Here is a 22,283-nt window from a genome sequence, read left to right as displayed (position 1 = left end):
TCTAGTTCCAAAATAACATATTCATTTTTATACAAATGCAGTTGTAAAATATAATTTTAATATTTTTTTTTTTAATGGATGAAGCAGTCCAAGGAGGCAGAAGTTCCTCAGGCTCATGAAAGTCAGATTTCCAAGCTGCCCTATACATGTAAGGCGTTTAGTTGGTAAGAGGATAGGCAGGTGTTTATTTTCATATGCATTTAATTTAATGTGTATTAAAAGATAATTAGCGTTTCAAGTAATGATGTAAAGTTTGCCCTAAAGTAAAGACCTAATGTATCTAAAGTTTCCATTTTAGATACATTTATTTAGATAAGTAATGAAGTTACATGGATATGGCCAAAGGTAAAGAGAAGACATACAAGTCTGAAGTTTGGAAAACCGTGCCTGGCACCCTAGAGAGACTCTGAACATCACATTTCCCTTCAGAGACCATCCTGAAGAGCCACTGGGGTCAAGAATGATCACAATTTCCATCCCAAGGAACTCCTCCTCTCCTGTTGCTCACCTGGGCATTCAAGCAGAACAGCTGCATTTGTAGGGCACCCACTGTCTGCCAAGTACTTGTTGATTTTGTCGGTATGGAAAGCCCTCTTGTCAGCACCTCCAGGCCAGACAGCAGACTGTGTTAATTTGGGGGAGCTAGTCTCAAAGTGCCTTGTCTAGGGGTCTGTATGCAGTTGGCGCTCAGGCAAAGCTTCTTACTTTGGTTTGTGAGCTGGGGCAGCCCCCAATTGCTTGTGATGATCTCATGAAAGAGGAGGCTGGAGTCAGGGAATGGCAAAAGCTGCCATTAAATCGTGGTCTACTTCCCCGCCTCTCCCCAGCCATGCCCAGGAGTGATTCTGAAGACCCTTGGCCCTTTTCTGCCAGGACATGACCCTTGAACCTCAGGCAGTGTTCTCAGGTGGCCTAGCGCTGGCACATCCCAACAGACGACATCGCCCCTCCCCTGCTGTTTGGACTCTCTCTGAGTTCCTCACCAGCTCCCTCCACCTTTCTGCCTCTACCCACATCCGCCCTCTATCCTGTCCCTCACCAGGCCCGGGCCCCTCTGTTGCCTGCAGGTAGACGATGAGCAGCCACGGCAACAGCCTGTTTCTGCAGGAGAGTGGCCAGCGGCTGGGCCAGGTGGGCTGGCTGCAGCGGCTGCAGGAGAGCCTGCAGCAGAGAGCACTGCGCACACGCTTGCGCCTGCAGACCATGACGCGCGAGCACGTGCTGCGCTTCCTGCGCCAGAACGCCTTCATCCTGCTGACCATCAGCGCTGTGATCCTGGGTGAGTGGACTACGATGGACGGGCTCAGCCCCCTCGAGAGCGGGAACTTCGGGGAAATTGTCTGCACACACATCTCATCACCCAGTCATTCTCACCTGCACGCGTCCCACCATCGCTCCCCTCCCCAGGGACGCACTCACACAGATGCGGAGAACACAGCTGTGTGCACACAATGTCACATGTATATGCATGTGTACACACACGAATATGTATACACTATACAAACACATACTTTCTGCATATGAAGACACAACAAACGTGAACACATTTTAATGCATTCACTAAACGTGCACAGGTAAATTCACATACACACTTGCACACATATGCTAGAACTTATAAACACATTCACACATGCACATACATTCCTCTAAACACACATCAGCACACTTATGAGCTTAAATACACACCCATGTTTGAAAACAGTAACATATACATACAAGTCACACCTATATAGAAACATAGGAAAAACATGCATCTTGTGTATGGGCCACATGTACAGGCACAGATATCTGTGCACAAATGAGAGTACACTGTCACATATGCATGCATATGTACATGTAAGTGTGTGCAGACATTTACACACAAATTCACACACATATCAACATGATAACACAAATTCGTACATTTCTACAATGTACACACAAACATACACTCAGAATGTTTCTTTCTCTCACTCCCAACCACACACAACCCTCTTGGGATGGATGGCCCCAGCTTGGGGCTCAGTGACTCAAATTCCACTCCACGGACCCCTCATTTTGGCTGTAGGGGTCAGCCTGGCCTTTGCCCTGCGCCCATACCAGCTCACCTACCGCCAGATCAAGTACTTCTCTTTCCCTGGAGAGCTTCTCATGAGGATGCTGCAGATGCTGGTGCTGCCACTCATCGTCTCCAGCCTGGTCACAGGTGAGACAGCCCAGGCCAGTGCTGGCCTCTAAGACCCATCCCAGAGCCCAAGCTCCTACCTGGAGCCAAGGCTGTCCCAAGCATGAGAACACCTCTCCAGCTCAGGCATCAAACCTGGAGTGTGCGCCTAGCCCTGAGTCCTTGGGCAAAGCCCCAATCTCAGTCAGACCCAGGTTCCAGACCTCATATGGTCTACACCCCTTATTTCAGTGACTTTCCTATACTTTTCCTTGGAGGTAAGATACCAGCCTGCCAGAGGCTTGGTATCATCCAGAGATGAAATAAAGGCTGTGGTGGGGCAACCAGGGAAGGTAGCTGGGATATGGTGTGGACGGTGATGGGATGAGACGTGGATGAAGGTGTTTGTGATGCAGGTGACAGGATGGTGGGTGGAGGGCAAGATGGAAGTATGGAGACTATGCAGGAGTCAGCAAACTTTTTCTGTAAAGGGCCAGGTAGAAAACATTTTCAGCTTCAAGGGCCATATGGTCTCTGTTGCCACTCCTCAGTTCTGTTGTAGTGCAAAAGCAGCTATAGATTAATATGTAAACAAATGGGCGTGGTTGTGTTCCAGTAAAACTTTATTTATAAAAACAGGCAGTGGGTGGGATTTGGCCCATTGGTAGTCGATTGCCAATCTCTAGATTTTGGGACGAGGGTGAAGATAAAGGCATGAAAGAATGTTTTCTTGGGGTGGGTTTCCTAGAAGCAGAGCCTGAGATGGGGATATTTGCAAAAGCAATTTATTGGGGGATAGCTCTCAAGAGAAACCTATGAGGAAGTGAGGAGAGCTGGATGGGTGGGGAAAGAAGCTAAGCAGAAATGTGGGTTCAGAAGAAGGCTGGCCTCTCAGCCTGATCCCATGGGGAGCTCTAGAGCGTGAGTAACACAACAGAATTGATCCGCCCAACTCCGCCTCCACCCAAGTCAAAGGAGGATGGCTTTTTGAATCCCTGTACCAATCAGCCATTGGCTGTAGGTCTCCCATGGGGCCTTTTTGGGTAACTAAGTCCCTGTTCTGCTGAGGGCAATTCTCAGGAGAAGGGGGGTAGCATGAGCTGTTAGCAGCCAACATGCTTAGCAGCTGTAGGATAGGTGTATCAGCCTGGTAAAGTGTATCTGAATACGGCACCCAAAGTATCTACTGCAGAGAGTATATAGTGAGTTGGGTTGGAGTGAGTTGTGATCTTGGAGTGGATAGCAGAATGAAGAGTGGAATGAAATTATGATGCAAAATGAGGGTAAATGGAGAATGGGATAGGGGTTGAAAAGATTGGCTTGGAGTAGAGAGAAGGTTAGTGACGTAGTATTTGGGAAAAAGGATGGGGTGGAAGATGTTTATGGAAAAGAGAAAGGGGTTTGAAGAATGATGATATGGGTTGAAGCGTGGTGATATGGGTACTGGGTGGGGCGTAGGAGGTGGGAGTGCTTAGTGGAATGGTTGTTGATCTGGTGGTGCGGGGAGGGTGGAGCAAATGGGTGGGATAGTGGGTGGTTGCGTGTCGATGGGGCTGCTTGGGGCTATGCTACCTGTTCTCTAGGTATGGCATCCCTGGATAACAAGGCGACAGGGCGGATGGGGATGCGGGCAGCTGTATACTACATGGTGACCACGGTCATTGCGGTCTTCATCGGCATCCTCATGGTCACCATCATCCATCCTGGAAAGGGCTCCAAGGAGGGGCTGCACCGCGAGGGTCGAATTGAGACCATCCCTACGGCTGATGCCTTCATGGACCTGGTCAGGTGACGTCCTTTCTAATTTTGATGGGGATTTGGCCCTCCATGCAACAGTTTATGCTCAAGCAGAGACAAAAGGGGACAAGCTGACCCAGCCTGGAAGTGGCAGCATCCAAGTTGAGCCTGGTTTTATTGGTACCCATTTTCTGCCCTGGAGCCTGCACAAATCCTCTGAGAGCAACACACTCCTAGGATATGATCTTTTGACTCTTAGGCTAGGGAGGCTGTACCTTAAGCATCTTGGGATGGGCTCAGGACAGGTGGTGTTTTTCTGGTGTTCCCAAACTCCACTGGAGGGTGAATGATTCTCTTAGAGCAGCAAGATTTTGCCAGCCAGAATCAAAGCTAGCCCTAGTGCTACTCTAGTCACCAACTTGGGAGGATCCTAGAGTTGGAGGAGTTCAGGAGCTGTCTGTGGTTTTTTGAGGCATCACTATCATGTGTGTGTGAACTGAAGTCCTTGAGGTGGCATAGGGTCCTACTAAAGGGCTCAGACAGACTTGGATTTGAGCTCCATCTGTCCCCCTTAGCAGCTATGTGGCTTTGGGTAGCTTACATAAATTCTTTGTGCTTTGGTTTCTTTGTGTGTAAAATAGGGACATCAATAGCACTCACGTCTAGGGTCATTGTAGTGTTTAAGTCAGACAATATAGATAAGGCACTTAGCTCAGTGCCTGCCTGCTAGAGGAAGTGTTCAAATGTTGGCTGCCATTATTATTATTGCTGTTGTTATTATTATAACTATTATCACCCTAGACTCCTTTCCAAGATCTAACCACTTCCCTTTATCTGATGTTTTTCTACAGAAATATGTTTCCGCCCAACCTTGTGGAGGCCTGCTTCAAACAGGTCAGGGGGAAGTACACAGTTTGATCAAAGAGGCTGGGAGGGTGGGGAGAGCTTGCTGCTGAGTGACTGATCCAGGGGTGAGGGGTGGGAAGAAGGGCCTGACAGAGCAATGGCCAGGGGCTTTTGGAAGAGTCTGGGACATTGGTGTAATGATCAAGGGAGGGTTAGAGAGAAGGACTTAGGTGAAGGGCTGCCTGGGGATGGTATTGGAGGAGGAACCAAGGCCTCTGACCATAGATGGTTGAGGAGAGAGGCCCCAAAATCTGCCTGAGCATTGCCCAAGGAGCTTGTGGAAAATGCAGGATCTATGCTCATTCCCCCATGCAGTGGCTGTTCCCTCCCTCAATCATTTGTTTGTTCAGTTATTCTATGCGTTGGTCAAATCATCCATTCACTGATTCAGATCTACTGAATAAGATCTTCCAGGGTGTGGGAACCAGGAATTGATGTTCAAGAGATATTTCTCCAAGAGATTCTGATGCATCCGCTGAATCAAGTTTGGCCCCAATCTCTCCATATTTTAGTTCAAGACGCAGTACAGCACGAGGCTGGTAACCAGGACCATTGTGAGGACAGAGAACGGATCTGAGCCAGGCACCTCCATTCCTCCTCCATCCTCAATGGAGAATGGAACCAGCCTCCTAGAAAATGTCACACGGGCCTTGGGCACCCTGCAGGAGGTGCTGAGCTTTGAGGAGACTGTGCCTGTACCTGGCTCGGCCAATGGCATCAATGCCCTGGGTCTTGTGGTCTTCTCTGTGGCCTTTGGGCTGGTCATCGGTGGCATGAAACACAAGGGCCGAGTCCTGCGAGACTTTTTTGACAGCCTCAATGAGGCTATAATGAGACTGGTGGGCATCATTATCTGGTGAGTGCTGAGGTCTGACAGGGTGGGTGGTGATGGTGCACGGGAGGATGGAGCCAGGGCTGGGAAGTCAGGCTAGGGGCAGCTGCTGAAGGGGTCGTTGCAGCCATTTGGTCAGTCGTTCCTATAGGTATTGGTTAATTCACTTGCTAACTCTTGCACTCATTCACTCACTCATTCATTCATACCTTTCTGCAATGATTTATTCACTCATTCATTCCCTTATTCATCCACTCATTTATTTATGTATACTCATTCTTCCATGCATTGTTCTTTCACTCCCTCATTCATCTATTCAGCCACTCATTCTTTTATGGATTGGCCAAATCATCCATTCACCCATTTTTTCATTTATACTTATTCTTCCATGCATTGGTTTACTCATTCTCTCATTCATTTATTCATTCTTCTGTGCATTGGTTCATTCACTCAATGCTACGTTCATTCATGAACTCATCCATGCATTAGTTAAACTGTTTGTTGATTCATTTGTTTACTCACTAAGTCATTTATTCATTTGGACTCATTCTTTAACCCACTCATTCATCTCTGCATTTGTTATTGTCTCGTTCACTTGCTCAAATATTTCTTGCATTTGTTCATCCATTCACTTAACACATATTCATTCACTCACCCACTCATTCATGTCTCATTTGCTCATTTTCTCACTCATTTATCCACTTGCTAATTATTCCTTAATTGATGCATGCACTCGTTCATTCTTTAGATTTCTTCATTCCTTCACTAATGCAACCGACATTTTCCCAGGCTGACTTTGTCTTTAACTCTGGAATACAGAGATACATTGAATTCAGTCTTTGTCCCCAAGGAGCTTGCAAAGTCTTGGAGGAGACAGACACATACTAGATAAATATAATACAAAGTGAAATGTTCTGTAGTAAGGAGACATTAAAAAGTGTTGGAAACATGGAGAAGTGAGCAGCCAATGTAAGGATATACAGTGAACTCTGTCTGGAAAGGTGAGGATGGAGTCGTGGAGAAGGTCACCTCTTAGCTGGCTCTTGAAACGTAAGTAGGAATCCAACAGGATGGGAAGAGGGAAGAAGCACTTCAAGCAGAGGAAAGAGAACATGCAAAGCTTGAAAGAACCTGAGTCATTTGGAGAATGTTGGAGAGTTCAGGAAGATGGGAACATAGTTGGAAGTGGTGGTGGAAGATGTTATAACGGCTGTCTGGTTCCAAATTGGGGAAGACTTTGTACATCATCCCAAATAATTTGAAAGTTGTGTAGGGGGCTAGAGGGCAAGTTAAGAGCTTGGAAAAGCAGCTGAGGGGAATGGGAGGGGGAGCTTATCAAGGATAAGCAAGAAGATTGACAAGGAGTATGGAAGCCTCAACTGAATTGGAAACCATGAGCTTATAGTGGTATCATTAGTATGGTTGGGGAAAATATCCACATGTTCCAGGTGGCTGAGCATAGGAGGAAAGAAGTCATGTGCATTTGATTCAGGGTTGAGGAATTTTTCAGAGGACGAGGAGAAAGGATGAAGAAGAGGGAGTTGGGAATAGGGTTCACAAGGTAATCATAGAGGTTAAGTCTAGACTTGGGGACTACTTAGCAACCACTCACCAGGGCTAACCCTTGAGCCCACCTGGGGGAACACAGAGGTGGCTGGAGAAGTCCCCCGCATCCTCATACCCACAGCCTTAGCTTGAGTCTCATCATATCTGACCTAAGCTGTTGCACCAACTTCCCAAGAGGTCCCCACCTCCTCCAATACATGCACCATGAGAATGACCAGGCATAGAGTTCAATTTCTAAAGAGAGAGGAATAGTAATTGAAGCCTGCTGATAGCCACCACTGGCAGAAACTCACAAGACTAAGCAGTGTTCTGGTTTGTGGGGAAAACAGGTGAGCCTCTGATGAACTTGCTTCTTCAGTCTCCTCCACTCTCCTTTTCAATGACTGCTCCAGCCACACGGGTCTTCTCTCTGCTCCTCCGATACCCCTAGCTCATGCTCATCTCAGGGTTTTTGTACTGTGCCTGCAATGCTTCCCCCTCAGATATACATGGTTCCTTCTCATCATTTAGGCCTCAGCTTAAATGTCACCCCTTCAGAGAAGCCCTCCCTGACCACTCACACTTAAGCAGCCCCACTCAGTGACTCTCTTTTGCAGTTATCACCATCTAAAGTTTTTAATTACATGTTTCTACGTGTACCACCTATTTTCTCCATTAGAATGTGCACCATGAGGGCAGGGACCATGTTACTGGAACATAGTAGGGTGCTCAATAGATTTTTGTTGAGTGAATTAATAAATAGATAATCTGATAAGACAGGTTGTTTGTCCCCAGGAAATCCAGGTGCAATAGCTCAGAACTGGTGAGTGAGTGAGAATATGCACTTACAGGAAAGAGAATGGGGCATAAAGGTGACAAGTGTAGAGCAAAGAGTTGTGGGCAGTGAATAAGGGAAGTTAGGCCAGAGATAGGGAATGTCTGGGCCGTGTCTAGGGAAAGAGTCCTGAAAACAGTGACTATTTGAGGGGGACTTGGATGGGGGAGTGGATGAAGGAGAGACCTTATAAGAGTGTATGCCTTGGAGTTGTAGGAACTTTTCTGCTCTCTGGGGTGAGCTGTGGGTGAGTAGGAAGAGGAGGTGGGATGTGTTTGTGGGGCCCAGCCCTGTTTGTTAATGTGTAGGGAAGGTTGGAGTAGAGTAGGGTGCTGTATGTTGGGCACTGCCTGGCTCCAAGGTCTCATACGGGCAAAACCTTAGGGATGCCAGCTCTGAGTTTGTAGGGGAGGTCATGAGGAAGCTCTGACAGGTGTCTGGCTTGGCCCAGGTATGCACCTGTGGGCATCCTGTTCCTGATTGCTGGGAAGATCCTAGAGATGGAAGACATGGCCGTCCTGGGGGGTCAGCTGGGCATGTACACCTTGACCGTCATCGTGGGCTTGTTCCTCCATGCTGGCGGTGTCCTGCCCCTCATCTACTTCCTCATCACCCACCGGAACCCCTTCCCCTTCATCGGGGGTGTGCTGCAGGCCCTCATCACTGCCATGGGCACGTCTTCCAGGTATGGCCTTGTCTCCCACTGCTGGTACCCTTCCTACTTTCATCTTTGTCTTTCATGAGCTCTTCTAGGAGTGCTGCCCTCCCCCTCTACAGAACCTCTTCTGAGTTGTACAATAATGTCAGATGCTCCTGAAGGTCTCCAGGTGGCTCACCTGGGTGCTCATATTTGTCCAGGGCTAGCTCTCCTGATCCCTTTTTCTCCTTTCCTGTTTCTCTGTTTTATATGGAGGAGAACTAGCTGCCAATTATTAGGTTAGGATGAAGCTTCCAACATGCCTCATATTCTCGTTTTCTAGCTCAGGGGATCTTATCTCCTCTTAAAATGGTCTCTGGGAGCTCTCTTGGCTTCCTTCTCCTTTGTTTGAGGCTTTAAGGGGTTAATAAAGAGCTTCCCTTTCTCCCATCATCCAAATTCAAAACGATTTGAGAAGTATCACAAGCACCAACCAGATGAAAGAAAAATATAATTTTTATTGTCCATAATGCTGATTGGAGAATGTGTCTTTTGATCTATGGCCAAGTAGCATTGGTGCTATTGTACCCTAGAATTGAACTCATCTGGTCGCCACAGTGCTGGACACCCAAAAACCCTCTCTGTGGGTCCAGGCTTCTCATTGCATGACATAAAGCTGACCAGACAGAGCACACATGTTTTATGGACAGGCTAACGCCTAATGAGATGCCCATCCCTTTGACTAAACTCCCCAATCAGTTAAGTCACTCTTCCTGCCCTAGGAAGTGGTGGGGAGAGACGCCGAGAGGTTAGTGTAGCTGAGGTTATGGGGAGTGGGGAATAGGGGTCCTCTGTAATGCTCCTCTCTTAGCTCTGAGGGGTGGGAATTCAGAAGACTCTTAGTCCTCTCCTTTCTGGGAGTGAATAGATAGCGTGAATTAGTGGTATGAACTAGCCTAGTAATTAGCCTTAAGCTATTGGCTTTAAGTGGATCAAGAGACGTTCAGCCTGGAGGACCCCCATTGCAGTGTGCTCCCTGCATCATAAGGAGACCCTCTTCCCCATGCACAGTTATCAGCCTCTGAAATATTATACACCCGCCATCCTTCCCTTGCTCTGGCTCCCACCTGGCTTCCCAGTGTTCTCAGGGGAAGCTCTCCTTGGGCCCTTTGCTGCTGCAGCTCCGCTCTGCCATCCCCTGTTCTCAGCCCCGAGGGCTCTCTCCCCTAGCTCTGCGACACTGCCTATCACCTTCCGCTGTCTGGAGGAGGGCCTGGGTGTGGACCGCCGCATCACCAGGTTTGTGCTGCCCGTGGGGGCCACCGTCAACATGGATGGCACCGCCCTCTATGAGGCCCTGGCCGCTATCTTCATTGCACAAGTCAACAACTATGAGCTCAACCTGGGCCAGATCACAACTATCAGGTGAGATGATCTTGGGTAGGACCTGCCAGCAGGTGAGACCTAAGAAGTCATTAGCTTGGCTAGGGGAGGAGGGAGCCACAACTTGAGGTCAAGGGAGGACTCTGATGTTGGAGAGGGGTGTGGGAAGAGCCCAATCACCCATACCGGATGAGGCTAAAGGTGAGACTTTGCAATTTGAAGTTGTCAGAAGCTGGCAAGATGTTCAGATCAGTTCTCCTTTCACATGCTCTTGTGGAAGGTCCCTTTGTCCAGTGTTTTCCAAAGTATGGCTGGTACATCCAAATAGCACGAGGTTCTTATTATAAATATGGATTCCATGGCCTCATCCCAGAGACCCAGAGGTTCTAACTTAGTCACTATAAAAGCAACAGCAAACATTGGGTAATGGTCATCTCCTTCAGGTCGTTGCTCCAATGTTACCTTTTCAGGAAAGCGTCTCCTGAATACCCTATTTAAAATTGCACCTCTGGACTTCCATAGGCTGAACCATTTCCCCGTAGCACCATCTGCCTTGGTATAAGTACTTTATTTATTCATCTTGCTAATTGCCTGCTTCCCCCACTAGAATGTAAGCTCTGTTTGGACAGGATTTTCTTCTGTTGGAATTTCTGTTAGGTATCTAGCACATAGTCGATGCACAATAAATATGAGTTGAAAGAATAAATTGATTGAAGGCTTTGTAAAGTGTTGTGCAAAGTGCCTTTGTGCCCATTCATTTGATCCTCATGACACCTCCTGAGGTGGCTAAAGTTATTATTGTTTGAGGGAGGAGGAAACAAACTGAGGCAGGTGAAGTTACTCACCCAAGGTCACATAGTGGGAAGAGGTGGAGCAGGGAGTCTTGATTCCTGAACCAGTGCTGGTAACTGCAGAGCACTCGGGGGGAGGAGGGAGCATGCATTCAAGGAAGCTGGGCTGGGAAGCGAGGGTACACGTGGGCAATGGTTTGAGATTCTCTTGCCCAGGTGAAGAGTCTGAGTCAACAGAGCTTACCTTCTGTCCCACACTCAGCAGCCTCATGCTGCCTTCATGTGAGCATGAAGTACTTGGAGCTCGTGGAGCTGGAGTTCTCTATTCCCTGTGGCCACTGAAATAGGTTTCATAAGTATTAGGTGTTGGGAAATAGCCTCTTGTTCAGTCAGCAGGTATTTATTGTAGTAGTACTGACTTGGTCCCAGGAATAGGGAATGTGGCTGTGGACAACATACTCATGGTTCCATACTGGGTCTCTTTGGAAATCAGATGACACAGCAGACTCAGGGTCCTGGGAAGGTACCACTGAGGATTTTCCTCATGGCTTGGGCTCCTGGTAGTAAGGACTCTGTGTGGACTCCCAACAAAGGCTGGCTGGGATATGATGCACACAGCTCTCCAAGGTTCTGCTCTTATGTACAGATTCTTTTTGGAGGAAGAAAGACTCACTGTGACTCCTCTGCTGATAGAGGCCCAGGGGTCAGTTTCTTGGCTTATGTCTCCATTTTCTTAAAAAAAGCAAACTTGGAAAGATATGCAAGTAACTTGGTGGGTGTGGGTCTGCCTTCATCCGTTCCTTCCTTGCTCAAACATTCATTTGGTGTCTCCATGCCAAGCACTGTGCTTGGCACTTGGAAAACCTAAACATGTGAAAGGCATGAACCTTTCTCGGAAGGAGTCCACAGTCTATTAGAGGAGACCATGAGCGAACTAAACATTTCCACGTGATCTTGCAAGTGCTGTGCTGGGGAAGCCAAGTGCTGTGGGAGTGCAAGGGGGCACCTGGCCCAGCCTTGGAGAAGAGGCAGTGAGTGAAGCCTTCAGGGACAGGTAACACCTGAAGTGAATGTGGAAGGAGGACTAGGAGCTGGCCAGTTGGAAAGGAAGGAGGTGGGTAAAGGGGATGATGGCATCTGAGAGCAGTGGTTCTCAAAGTGGACCAGCAGCAGCATGTGGGAACTTGCTAGAAAATGTAAATTCTCAGATCCCACTGCAGGCCTATTGAATCATAATTTCTGGGATAGAGCCAAGTCATCCATGTTGTAGCCAACCCTCTAAGTGATTTTGCTGCACAGTCAAGTTTGAGAACCACTACCTTAAAAAGACTAAGAGAAGTACATCAAGGCTGGTGCTTAGAGGGCATGAAAGGGAGAAGGACATGGGGCTGGAAAGGTGGACAGGGGCAAGCTCAGGAAGGCCCCTGTGCCAAGAGCTCCAATTTAACAGCAAACATTCAAAAAACACGTGCTGAATGCTTTCTATCTGGCAGGCTCTTTATGGAGACTGAGGGATGCAGGGAAAAATAAGACATGGTTCCTGAACTCAGGGAAGATCCAGTCTAATGAAGGAAAAAGACACACAAATGATGATGATAGTGATGGTGATGGTGATGATGGTGATGGTGATGATGTAGATGATGATGGTGGTGATAGTGATAGTGGTGGTGATGGTGGTGATGATGGTGATGATGATGGTCAATATTTATAAAGCACTTGCTATGTGCCAGACATAGCATTAAATATTTTGTAAGCATGAGCTCTTTGAATGACATCCAATTATGTCCTATATATAGCTCCATCATTGCCCTTGCCAAATTAAAAAAAAAGATTATCTGTTTATTATTGGTAACATAAGAGCTTTGGGAATCCAAAAGAAAGCCATGTAGCTTTCTTTTCCCTTCCATTTTGTTAGGTACCGCCTCCCCCCAAATAACTTCAAAATCCAAACAAGTGGCCCTTCATCATCTTCATTTCAAAGTTCCCTGACCTTTGGACCTCCAGCCACCTGCCCTTGGGGCCACGCCCTGGACTTTGCCACCACTTAACCTGCTTTGACATCTCTAGTATATGCATCGTGGCCACAACCTCCAACATATCCATCCTTTTACTTTATTTCTGCTACATATCTTTAATTTCACGAGAACTTTTGCTTCCTCAACTCCTCTCTTTCCTCCTATTATGGTTTCACTTTTCCCCTTATGTGTTTTAGTCCAGTGCTTCTCAAACTTTTATGTGCATACTAATCACTTGGGGATTTTGTTCAAAAGCAGATTCTGATTCTGTGGATCTGGAGTGGGGCTTGAGGTTTTGCATTTCTAACAAGTTCTCTGGTGATACTGATGTTGTTGGTCTGGGGACCAACATGAGCTTCCAGACCAGAGAATGTGGCACTACATTCTTTCACTTTCTTGAGAGTGTTTTTGACATCCTCACTCCCTAATCTTTCTGTCCATCAGCTCTCCAAATCCTCAACATTGGGGAACTCAACCATCCACTTTATCTGCTTGTACATCAAGGTGTCTGAGCCAAGATGGGAAAAATCTACTCACTGTGGAGATTATCACCACAAGAGGATGCATTACATTCTCAGCCAAACACATTTCCACTCAGAAATCCCTTTATGTCAGTGATTCACAGTCCTGGGTACACATTAGCATCACCCAAGACCAACTGCTCCTAGAGGTTCTGCCTTAGTTATGGTGGAGGTGGGGTCTTGACATCAGTATGCTTGTGAAATCCGCCCAGGTAATTCTACTACGCAGCCAGGGTTGACAACCAGTTATATGGTGGCTCTGTTAGCCATTTCTCAGCAGTCATACCAAATATTCACCATTGTCTTTATCCACCAAGCCCATTCTCCAATTTCCTTCCTCGTGGAAGATCATATTGCCTTCTACCTCAGGGGGATCATTGAGGATCACTGGGTGTGAATGGACCTACCTTTCTGCTCCCGCAACTCAAATTTATTATTGTATGCATCCATCCATGCTTCTTTTCCTCTGATCTCAGTTTAAACACGGTTCTGTTGCTTTGTTCAAAACTCATTCTTCCACCATTCCCCAAATCTCATCCCTCCTATCTTCTCACTGTCAGCCATTCCATTGCTACTTGCATTTTCAACTCCACTGCCTCTACTTGACCTTTCTCCATAACATATAAAGGCATGCTGACATCTCTCCCATGTTATAAAATTAAAGACCTCACACCTAAAATGCTAATGATCTCAGGAAAGTTGGGCTGCAGTGTCCAGAGCATCTCATCCTCTCCAACACCTGCCTGTCCCTCTTGGCTATATAAGGATTTGGGTGATGGCAGGTACCACAATGTCACACAGCATAGTACAAAGCGGGCTTGGTTGGAAACACTTATAACTGGGGATCAGCAGCAGGATGGGGTGCTCTACCTTTTTGTTGCGGTCCTGAAATATCACCCTGTAAATAGGGTAAACAGTCTGAACCTGGGTCTCCATGACTTAGGAGACTTTCAGGGGTACAGCTTACATCTGGACACCAGGGCTAATAGCACCTGGCAGTTCTATGCGACGTTGAGCCCATGTGAAGTCCCTTCATCTACAGGTAGAGGAATCCTTGGCTCTAGCTACCTCATTGCCACACAACCCAGAGATTGCCACTGGATCTTTCTTCAAACAGTCTTTCTTGTCTTTCTAGTGGATGGCTGGGGTATAGGAAGCCTTTTCTGGGGTAAACCAAGGATACAATGAAGATGACATAAAGATAATTTCAAAGGAAAACATTTTTTGTTTGTTTGTTTGTCTATGTCAGGGTCCCAAACATTGCAGTGAGCACTTCTTTTGGGAAACTTTGACATCATTGGGAGTAGGAAAGTCATCAAAAAGGGTAAGGATGAAAGACTTTTGAGGGGTTTCTTAAATGGACCTGGGAATGAGCATCACTTCCATCTTCTTCCTGGGAATCTATGGGGAGAGTTTGGTGGTGACCCACCAGGTAATATTTCAGAATTTAGTGGCAGATAGTGATTGGCTGGTTGGAGATTCCTAGTTTGGACCTAATCTAAACTTACCCCAGAGAAGTTTGCATTGGCTTCTTGGATCCAGGCAGAATTAGCTCATCCCATTGAGAGCATGCTGCCTCCCTCCCCAGGGCACCCACAGATCACTGTTCATGCCAGGGCCAACGTTTGGAGGATATATTCTCTCTCACTTAGGATAATGGTAATAATGACCCTCCTTGAGGTCCATCCTCAAAAAGCACTGTGCTCTTTTACTGCTCACAAGAACTGCATGAGGTAGAATTCTCCCATTCTACAGAAGAGGAAATGGAGACTCTTGAGTTCATGTCCAAGGTTGTACAGCTAATGAATGGAGTCTGCTGGATACCAAAGTCTATTCTCTGTCCACCAACCCAAGAGTTTACCCAAGAGTTGTTCTAATAGAGACCTCACTTGGGCTAAGCATCCCGAGTGGCTCCATGTTTACGATTATAGAATTTGGGAAGGGGCTTCAGAGGCCACCAGGAAGAGGGACACCAACCTCAGGGCACTTACGCCTTTTCTGGTAAGCTCAGTGGCTTTGGAATACTTAGCACCATGCCAGGCAACCCAAGTTGATGCAGGAGCTAAAGTCTAGCCTACTCTTGATCCGGTCTGACTCTACTTGCTGGTGGACCACTATCTCCTTCATTCTCCATGGATTTTACCTTTTAGTTTTCCAAAACCGTATATATATATATATATATATATATATATATATATTTTTTTTTTTTTTTTTTTGGTGAGGAAGATCAGCCCTGAGCTAACATCCATGCTAATCCTCCTCTTGTTTTGCTGAGGAAGACCGGCTCTGAGCTAATGTCTATTGCCAATCCTCCTCCTTTTTTTTTTTTCCCCCAAAGCCTCAGTAGATAGTTGTATGCCATAGTTGCACATCCTCCTAGTTGCTGTATGTGGGACGCGGCCTCAGCATGGCCGGAGAAGCAGTGTGTTGGTGCGCGCCCGGGATCCGAACCCAGGCCGCCAGTAGCGGAGCGCGCGCACTGAACCGCTAAGCTACGGGGCCGGCTGTATATATCTTTTTTTTTAATTATAATTTTTTCCCTTCACTCAGCATAATAGACAATTTCTTCTTTTGGCTCTAAACTTGGCCCACCTTCCAGAGTTCCATTCCTGCAGCTGGACCTGGCCGTACTGACCTACCTACTTCTAGTGTATGTGCATATGGGAACTCAATCTTCTGGTTTCTGACTGCTGCCTGGTTTGATTCTTCTGCCCTCTTCCTGCCCCCAGAGGCAGCTGGTTAAATAACTACTTTTGCCACTACAATGTGAGTTGTTTAAACATATAAAAGTCTATCATTGGGTGAACTTCCAACCAGATCCCAGCAAAGGACGAGGAGACCCATCTGCATTGGCATTCAATGAAAGTCACTTTGGATTTGCTTTTTATTTTTGGAAATTTGATTTAGGATGCCCTGGGAACTGACTCCTTCCCTTCTATTGTGTCCTTTCTCGCTTCCTCATTTCTCCCTTCCCTCCTCCTGCCTGCCTGTGTTCTCTCTCCATTTGCAGTATCACGGCTACAGCAGCCAGTGTTGGGGCTGCTGGCATCCCCCAGGCAGGTCTGGTCACCATGGTCATTGTGCTCACATCGGTTGGCCTGCCCACGGAAGACATCACGCTGATCATAGCTGTAGACTGGTTCCTGTGAGTGTTCTTCGGACCCTTGTGCTGTCTCTCCTTGATCCCCCGGCTTTTCCTGCAGGACCCCAACCTGTGGGCCCTCATTCCAGCAAAGACACAGAGTTCTAGAATTTTATATTGAAAGGAGGCCCTTTGGGGAGTACTCCAAGCCATAGCCTGTGGATCCCAAATTCCGCAGAGTCAACCTTGGGAAGGAGGATGGGGAGGAGACAGGCAGTGGGGGCTTTACCTATCAGCTAGAACAGCTCCACGTGTACCTGTTCTATGTAGAAGTCACAAAAAAGGTGACCCATGGGACAGAGCTGGCTTGCAAATATTTTTAAAAAAATTCTCGGGCCGGCCCCGTGGCTTAGCGGTTAAGTGCATGCACTCCGCTGCTGGTGGCCCGGGTTCGGATCCCGGGTGCGCACTGACGCACTGCTTCTCCCGCCATGCTGAGGCCGTGTCCCACATACAGCAACTAGAAGGATGTGCAACTATGACATGCAACTATCTACTGGGGCTTTGGGGGAAAAAAAGGAGGAGGATTGGCAATAGATGTTAGCTCAGAGCTGGTCTTCCTCAGCAAAAAGAGGAAGATTAGCATGGATGTTAGCTCAGGGCTGATCTTCCTCACACAGACACACACACACAAATTCTCAACTTTAAAAACAGGAGGTTTACATAAAAAAAATCTGGACTTGAATCCCCACCTGGGAGCCGTCAGGTGGACCTGTGTCCCATTTGGGTTGTCTCCAGCCTGGCCTGATTTACTCGTGGTGGTTACCTTCCTCATCTCATATGTTGTTCATATCATGACTCCCAATTTTCTGTCAGATGTTAACATCCTTCAAAAAAAAGAATTGTGTTGCTAATATCAAATGTGAGCATATCAGGCGTGGTCCAACTTGTGCTTGTTAGGAGGGGGAACTGAGGACAGAGGGGGGAGGTACCTGTAAGGGTTATGTGGTCGTGGATTGGACTGGAACGTGAGCCCCAACTCTCAGGCACAAGGAGGCCCCTACTGTACCCTCTCCCCTGGGGACCTCTTCAAGCCTCGGTTAACGGCAGCTTCTCCCCTCTCCTCCCTAGTGACCGACTTCGCACGATGACCAATGTGCTGGGGGACTCGATTGGAGCAGCTGTCATCGAGCATTTGTCTCAGCGGGAGCTGGAGCTGCAAGAAGCTGAGCTCACCCTCCCCAGCTTGGGGAAACCCTATAAGTCACTCATGGCACAAGAGAAGGGGGCGTCCAGGGGACGGAGAGGCAACGAGAGTGCCATGTGAGGGGTCCCCAGCTCTGCTGCCCAGAGAGGAGGAAAGGGGTCTGGGGAGGGAGGTCCTGGGGAAGATCCACTGCCTGAATAACCGTGCACTGAACACCCATGTCCTGTCTGGCATGTTTGGGGGAGACTGAGATAAAGGAGCGGGAATGAAAGGTATCCAAGGTTTCCGTTTCTCTCTGAGCATATGCTGAGAACTTGAGGGAGGGTGGTGAGCAAGGCAGGGAGGAAATGTTTCTCCCGGGATTGGGGATACAGGAAACTTCAGGTTCAACAAAGTGAAGGATCAGCTCATGTTCCTAATTTTCTCAAGGAGTGATGGAACTGAAGAAGGTAAAGGAAAACCACTGTTTCTCATAATAAAACAATATCCATGACATCTGTATCGGGGGTCCTCAAGACCACCTTTGGGTTCAGTGATTTGCTAGAAGGACTCATAGAGCTCAGAAAAGCTGTGGTGCTCCTGTTTATGGTTTATTGCTGTGAAAGGACATACATTGAAATCAGCAAAGGCAAAAGCTGCATGGGGCAGGGTCCAGGAGACACCAGATGTGAGCTTCTAGTTGTCCCCTTTTAGTGGAATCGCATAGACAGCACTTAATTCTCCCAACAATGATATGTGACAGCACATATGAAGTATTGCCAGCCAGGTAAGTTCTCCCGAGCCTTGGTGTCCAGGGTTTTTCTTGGAGGTCCGATCATGTAGGGATGGAGCACTTGCTGACCTGAACTACTCATTCTTCAGTCCCCCCAGAGGTCAAAATAATACAGCATTTCCCAGGGCCCCAGGTGAATAAAAACAGGCGTTCACCATAAATTACAACTGTCAGCACAGACTATCTGGTGTGGCTAAAGGCCCCGGGTATACAAAGACACTTTTATCAGCCAGGACATTCCAAGGGCTCAGAGGTCACTTCCAGGAGCCAGTCAAGGGCCAGTCTTTTCTTTGGTGTGTGTAGGCTTTGAGTGTCCCTAACCCTCTGAGTTAACCCTTTACTGCATACACCCCACCGTTGGGAACAGAGGAAGCAGCTTCTTCTGGGGATGAGTAGCTGGGTCTTGTGGTCTCAACTCTTGACTCCTGAGACCGATTGGCCCAGACAATCCCATGCTGGCCCTAGGGGTTCTGTATCTCCTAACGACACAAGGGTGGATGTTGGCCTCTTAGCATTATTTTCCTGCAACCTGATGGACCAGGTGTGACATTGAATGAGACCTTGCTAAAGGCTTGGGGAAAACACAAATAGAGAGTAACATGATTCGGGGTGTAACTCAACTCTACGACTCCTTTTGTCCAGGAAACATGACATTAATATTTTCTAAATCAAATTAAGCTTCACTTGAGCATTTACCTCTCCCAAATTGGGGAGAGAAATTCAAGCACAGGTATGTTTTGAGATGTTCCCTCCCCCATTCTTTAGGATCCTAAGAGAACCCTTGGACATAAGGAATTGAGAGAACGTGGGAGAAGGGTTCCAGAATTCTTTAATCTTTTTGTGGTCACCATGGAGATATATATGGTTATAGAGTGGAAACAGTCTATGCAAAGGCAAGAGACTCCTCCACTTATAAAACACGCTGCTCCACATTTGACCACAGGGCACTTCACCTGGGATCCCAGTCTCAAACCGGAATTTCAGCCTCCAGTCCTACACCAGCCCATGGTCAGTGGTCTGTGTTCCCCAGAGGGCTCCTTGTGGGAGCAGGGGATATTAGTTTTCTAGGGCTGCCGTGACAAAGTACCACAGACTGGATAGCTTAAACAACAGAAATTTATTTTCTCATAGTTTTGGAGGCTAGAAGTCTGAGATCAAAGTGTCAGCAGGGATGGCTTCTCCTGAGGCCTCTCTCCTTGGCTTGTAGCTGGCCATTTTATCCCTATGTCTTCATATTGTCTTCCCTCTATGTGTGTGTGTGTCTTAATCTCCCTTTTTAATATGGATACCAGTCAGATTGGAGTAGAGACCAGCCGAATGAACTCATTGTAGCTTAATTAATTAAATGTAATTAAATCTGCAAAGGCAGTTTTTCTAAATAAGGTGACATTCACAGGTTCTGGGTGGGCAAATCTTTTGTGGGGCTGCCAACGAAGCCAGTGAGGCCCAGGAAATGTAGCTCAGCCTACCTAAGACAGAGTTCAGTGGCCCAGGAAGTGGAGTTGTGAGTCAGGCAAAGAAAGGCAACCATAAAGGATGTGTTTATCAAGTCAGTTACCAATGTGGTCACCTAGGGCTCCTGCTGAGGAGTACTGGGAGCCAGTGTAATATACATGCCTCAGAGTTACCTCACCCAAGGATTGATACACCAACTCCTATCAGTCTTTGGTTAAGGAGTGATTCCTGAGGCATTAATTCTCTATGCACATAGGCAGAGCAGACTTCTGCCACCAAAGAAATCGCTCTTCAGGCAAAGGATGCAGATACAAAAATTTGAAGCCAGACAGGATTGCATTAAAATGGTAAATGATGATGAGATATCGTCTATATTATGCTTCTTCATTCTACCTTCCTGGGATGCAGTTGCAATGGCTGGAAGGGCAGAAGGTATTTTGTGACCATGAGGGTGAGACTCCCATGCTAAGGATGGTAGAGCAGAAAAGTGGAAGGATCCTGAGTACTTGAAGGCCAGCCTTGAAATGCTTATCTCTTGAATTTGTGTTTCAAGAGGAAAGAAAAAACCTTTGGTTAAGCCATTACAGTGTGGTTTCTGCCATATGTAGCCAATTGCAATTTTTAACTGGTATAGAAGAAATTTGCTAGCAACATACACGATGCCCTTGACGGGACATCCCTGAAGAATATTATACAGAAAAGGCAGCATCCTTCTAAGGCCATGCTCTCTGATAGAGCCTTCTGCAGTGATGGAAATGTTCTCTATCTGCATTGTCCAGTGTAGTGGCCACTAACCACACATGGCTGATCAATCACTTGATACATAGCTGGTGTGACTGAGGGACTGAATTTTTTAAAATTTTATTTATTTCTAATTATTTTAAACAGGCACGTGTGGCCAGTGGCTACCACATTGTATTGGATAGGACAGTTCTAAGGTTACACTCTTGGGGGCAATGGTGTTATTTTAGTAGAGTTAGGAGTGGGAAGGGCATAGCTCTGATCCCTATGAAGGATCAAGGTGGTCAGCACCCCTGTCCCAGAGGGTAGGGCTCGCGTTTCTTCATTTGACCTCATGTCTGTGACCGAAGTGAAACCAAGAGTTTCCTCTAAGGCATAGGCATTTCTGGCCAAGACTCCAAAGCTTCTGCCCCTCCACGACCCCTTCAGGATTCACATTCAGCTTAGAGCAGCTGAGGTCATAAAGTGACAAAGCTCAAGCCCAGATTTATACATAACTCAGGACAGTGGCTCCCTGCCTTGCAGATAGTGGACAAAGTCAAAATTTCTGCTGATCTAGGTCCTTGGGTCCGTAAGTGGCTGGCTTTCTTTGCATCTACTGAGATTTTGGGAGCTCAAATTCTTGAACACTCAAAGACGATAAAAGTCAGTTGTTTTCTTCTCCCCTTTTCTGTTCATTTAGAGAGGCTGAGGGGCAGTTCTCCAGCCACATTCACAAGCAAATAAATGTTCTTTCAAATGAAGACACTATAGCTTAACTAGTGAGTAAATTTAGCATTTAAACAACACCTCAAGGCAAAAAAAGTTATCTAACTTTTTCAGCTACTTTGGACTTATGCTTTTAAAACTTTTTCTGTGTTTTTGTCTTACTCTCTCCTGCATCCATTCCTGGGCTTGCCAACGAAACATTAAAAATATTAATGTGCGCTACCACTGTTTTTCGTGCTGCACATGTATCTGCTCTTAATACTTAACAGTGGCCCTATGAAGACTTACTATTACTGTTAACCTTTACAGATCAGGGAACAGGCCCAGAGAGCTTAAGAAATTCTGCAAAGTCACACAGCTAGGAGGGGCAAAGTTGGTCTTTGAACCCACACATTTTGACCACTGAGCTCATGCTTCCACCCTTCACTGCCTCTGAGTAATTATGGCCTTATTCTTGGGTCAGTTATGCCAGTGGTCCCCGAACTTCACTATGCAAATGAATCACCACCTCTTTTATGGTGGGACATGTTACATATATTCTAAAATGTATCATGAACAGTGTTTCTAGTTAGGGATGGCATTCACCTGCAAGTAACAGAAAGATGGACCAAAACAGTGGCTTAGATAAATTAAGGCTTTATTTATCCACACATCACAGGTCTAGGGTTAGGGAGTATGGCAGCTCAATGATGCATTAAGGACTCAATCTTATTTTACTTTTCTTCCCCACCATTCCCAATGTGTGGTCATCATCCTCATGGTCATGGAGTAGCTGCTGCACCTCTGGACATTGAATCCATATCAGACAGGAAGACTGAGAGAACAATCAAGGGTGAAGTACAAGGGGGTTTTCTAAAAAAAAAAGGTTTTTTGTGAGGAGGATCAGCCCTGAGCTAACATCTGATGCCAATCCTCCTCTTTTTGCTGAGGAAGACTGGCCCTGGGCTAACATCCCTGCCCATCTTCCTCCACT

The 22,283-nt window shown here is 46.9% G+C and overlaps 1 protein-coding gene across 7 annotated transcripts in view; it reads left to right on the top strand.

Annotated features, from left to right (window-relative positions):
• The window catches only part of SLC1A6 (solute carrier family 1 member 6), a 164,473-nt gene extending 143,145 nt beyond the window's left edge, over positions 1-21,328 (top strand). For 4 of the 7 annotated variants that reach the window (XM_058563561.1, XM_058563559.1, XM_058563558.1 and 1 more), the window contains 9 exons: positions 1,068-1,279; positions 2,048-2,185; positions 3,727-3,931; positions 4,732-4,774; positions 5,299-5,642; positions 8,450-8,683; positions 9,866-10,060; positions 16,356-16,490; positions 17,559-21,328. In XM_058563561.1, the coding sequence (XP_058419544.1) occupies positions 1,075-1,279; positions 2,048-2,185; positions 3,727-3,931; positions 4,732-4,774; positions 5,299-5,642; positions 8,450-8,683; positions 9,866-10,060; positions 16,356-16,490; positions 17,559-17,754 (1,695 nt within the window). In that variant the 5' untranslated portion in view covers positions 1,068-1,074 and the 3' untranslated portion in view covers positions 17,755-21,328. Of the gene's footprint in view, positions 1-1,067; positions 1,280-2,047; positions 2,186-3,726; positions 3,932-4,731; positions 4,775-5,298; positions 5,643-8,449; positions 8,684-9,865; positions 10,061-14,594; positions 14,670-15,276; positions 15,347-16,355; positions 16,491-17,558 lie in introns of all 7 variants that reach the window. The other 3 variants (XM_058563563.1, XM_058563564.1, XM_058563562.1) reach the window with 3 other exon arrangements.
• Positions 21,329-22,283: the final 955 nt, after the last annotated feature.

This window comes from Diceros bicornis, chromosome 20 (genome assembly GCF_020826845.1).
Source record: "Diceros bicornis minor isolate mBicDic1 chromosome 20, mDicBic1.mat.cur, whole genome shotgun sequence".
Taxonomy (NCBI): Eukaryota; Metazoa; Chordata; class Mammalia; order Perissodactyla; family Rhinocerotidae; genus Diceros; species Diceros bicornis.
The sequence above is the reverse complement of the archived record's forward strand: the minus strand, read 5'-3'. Positions and strand labels throughout refer to the sequence as shown.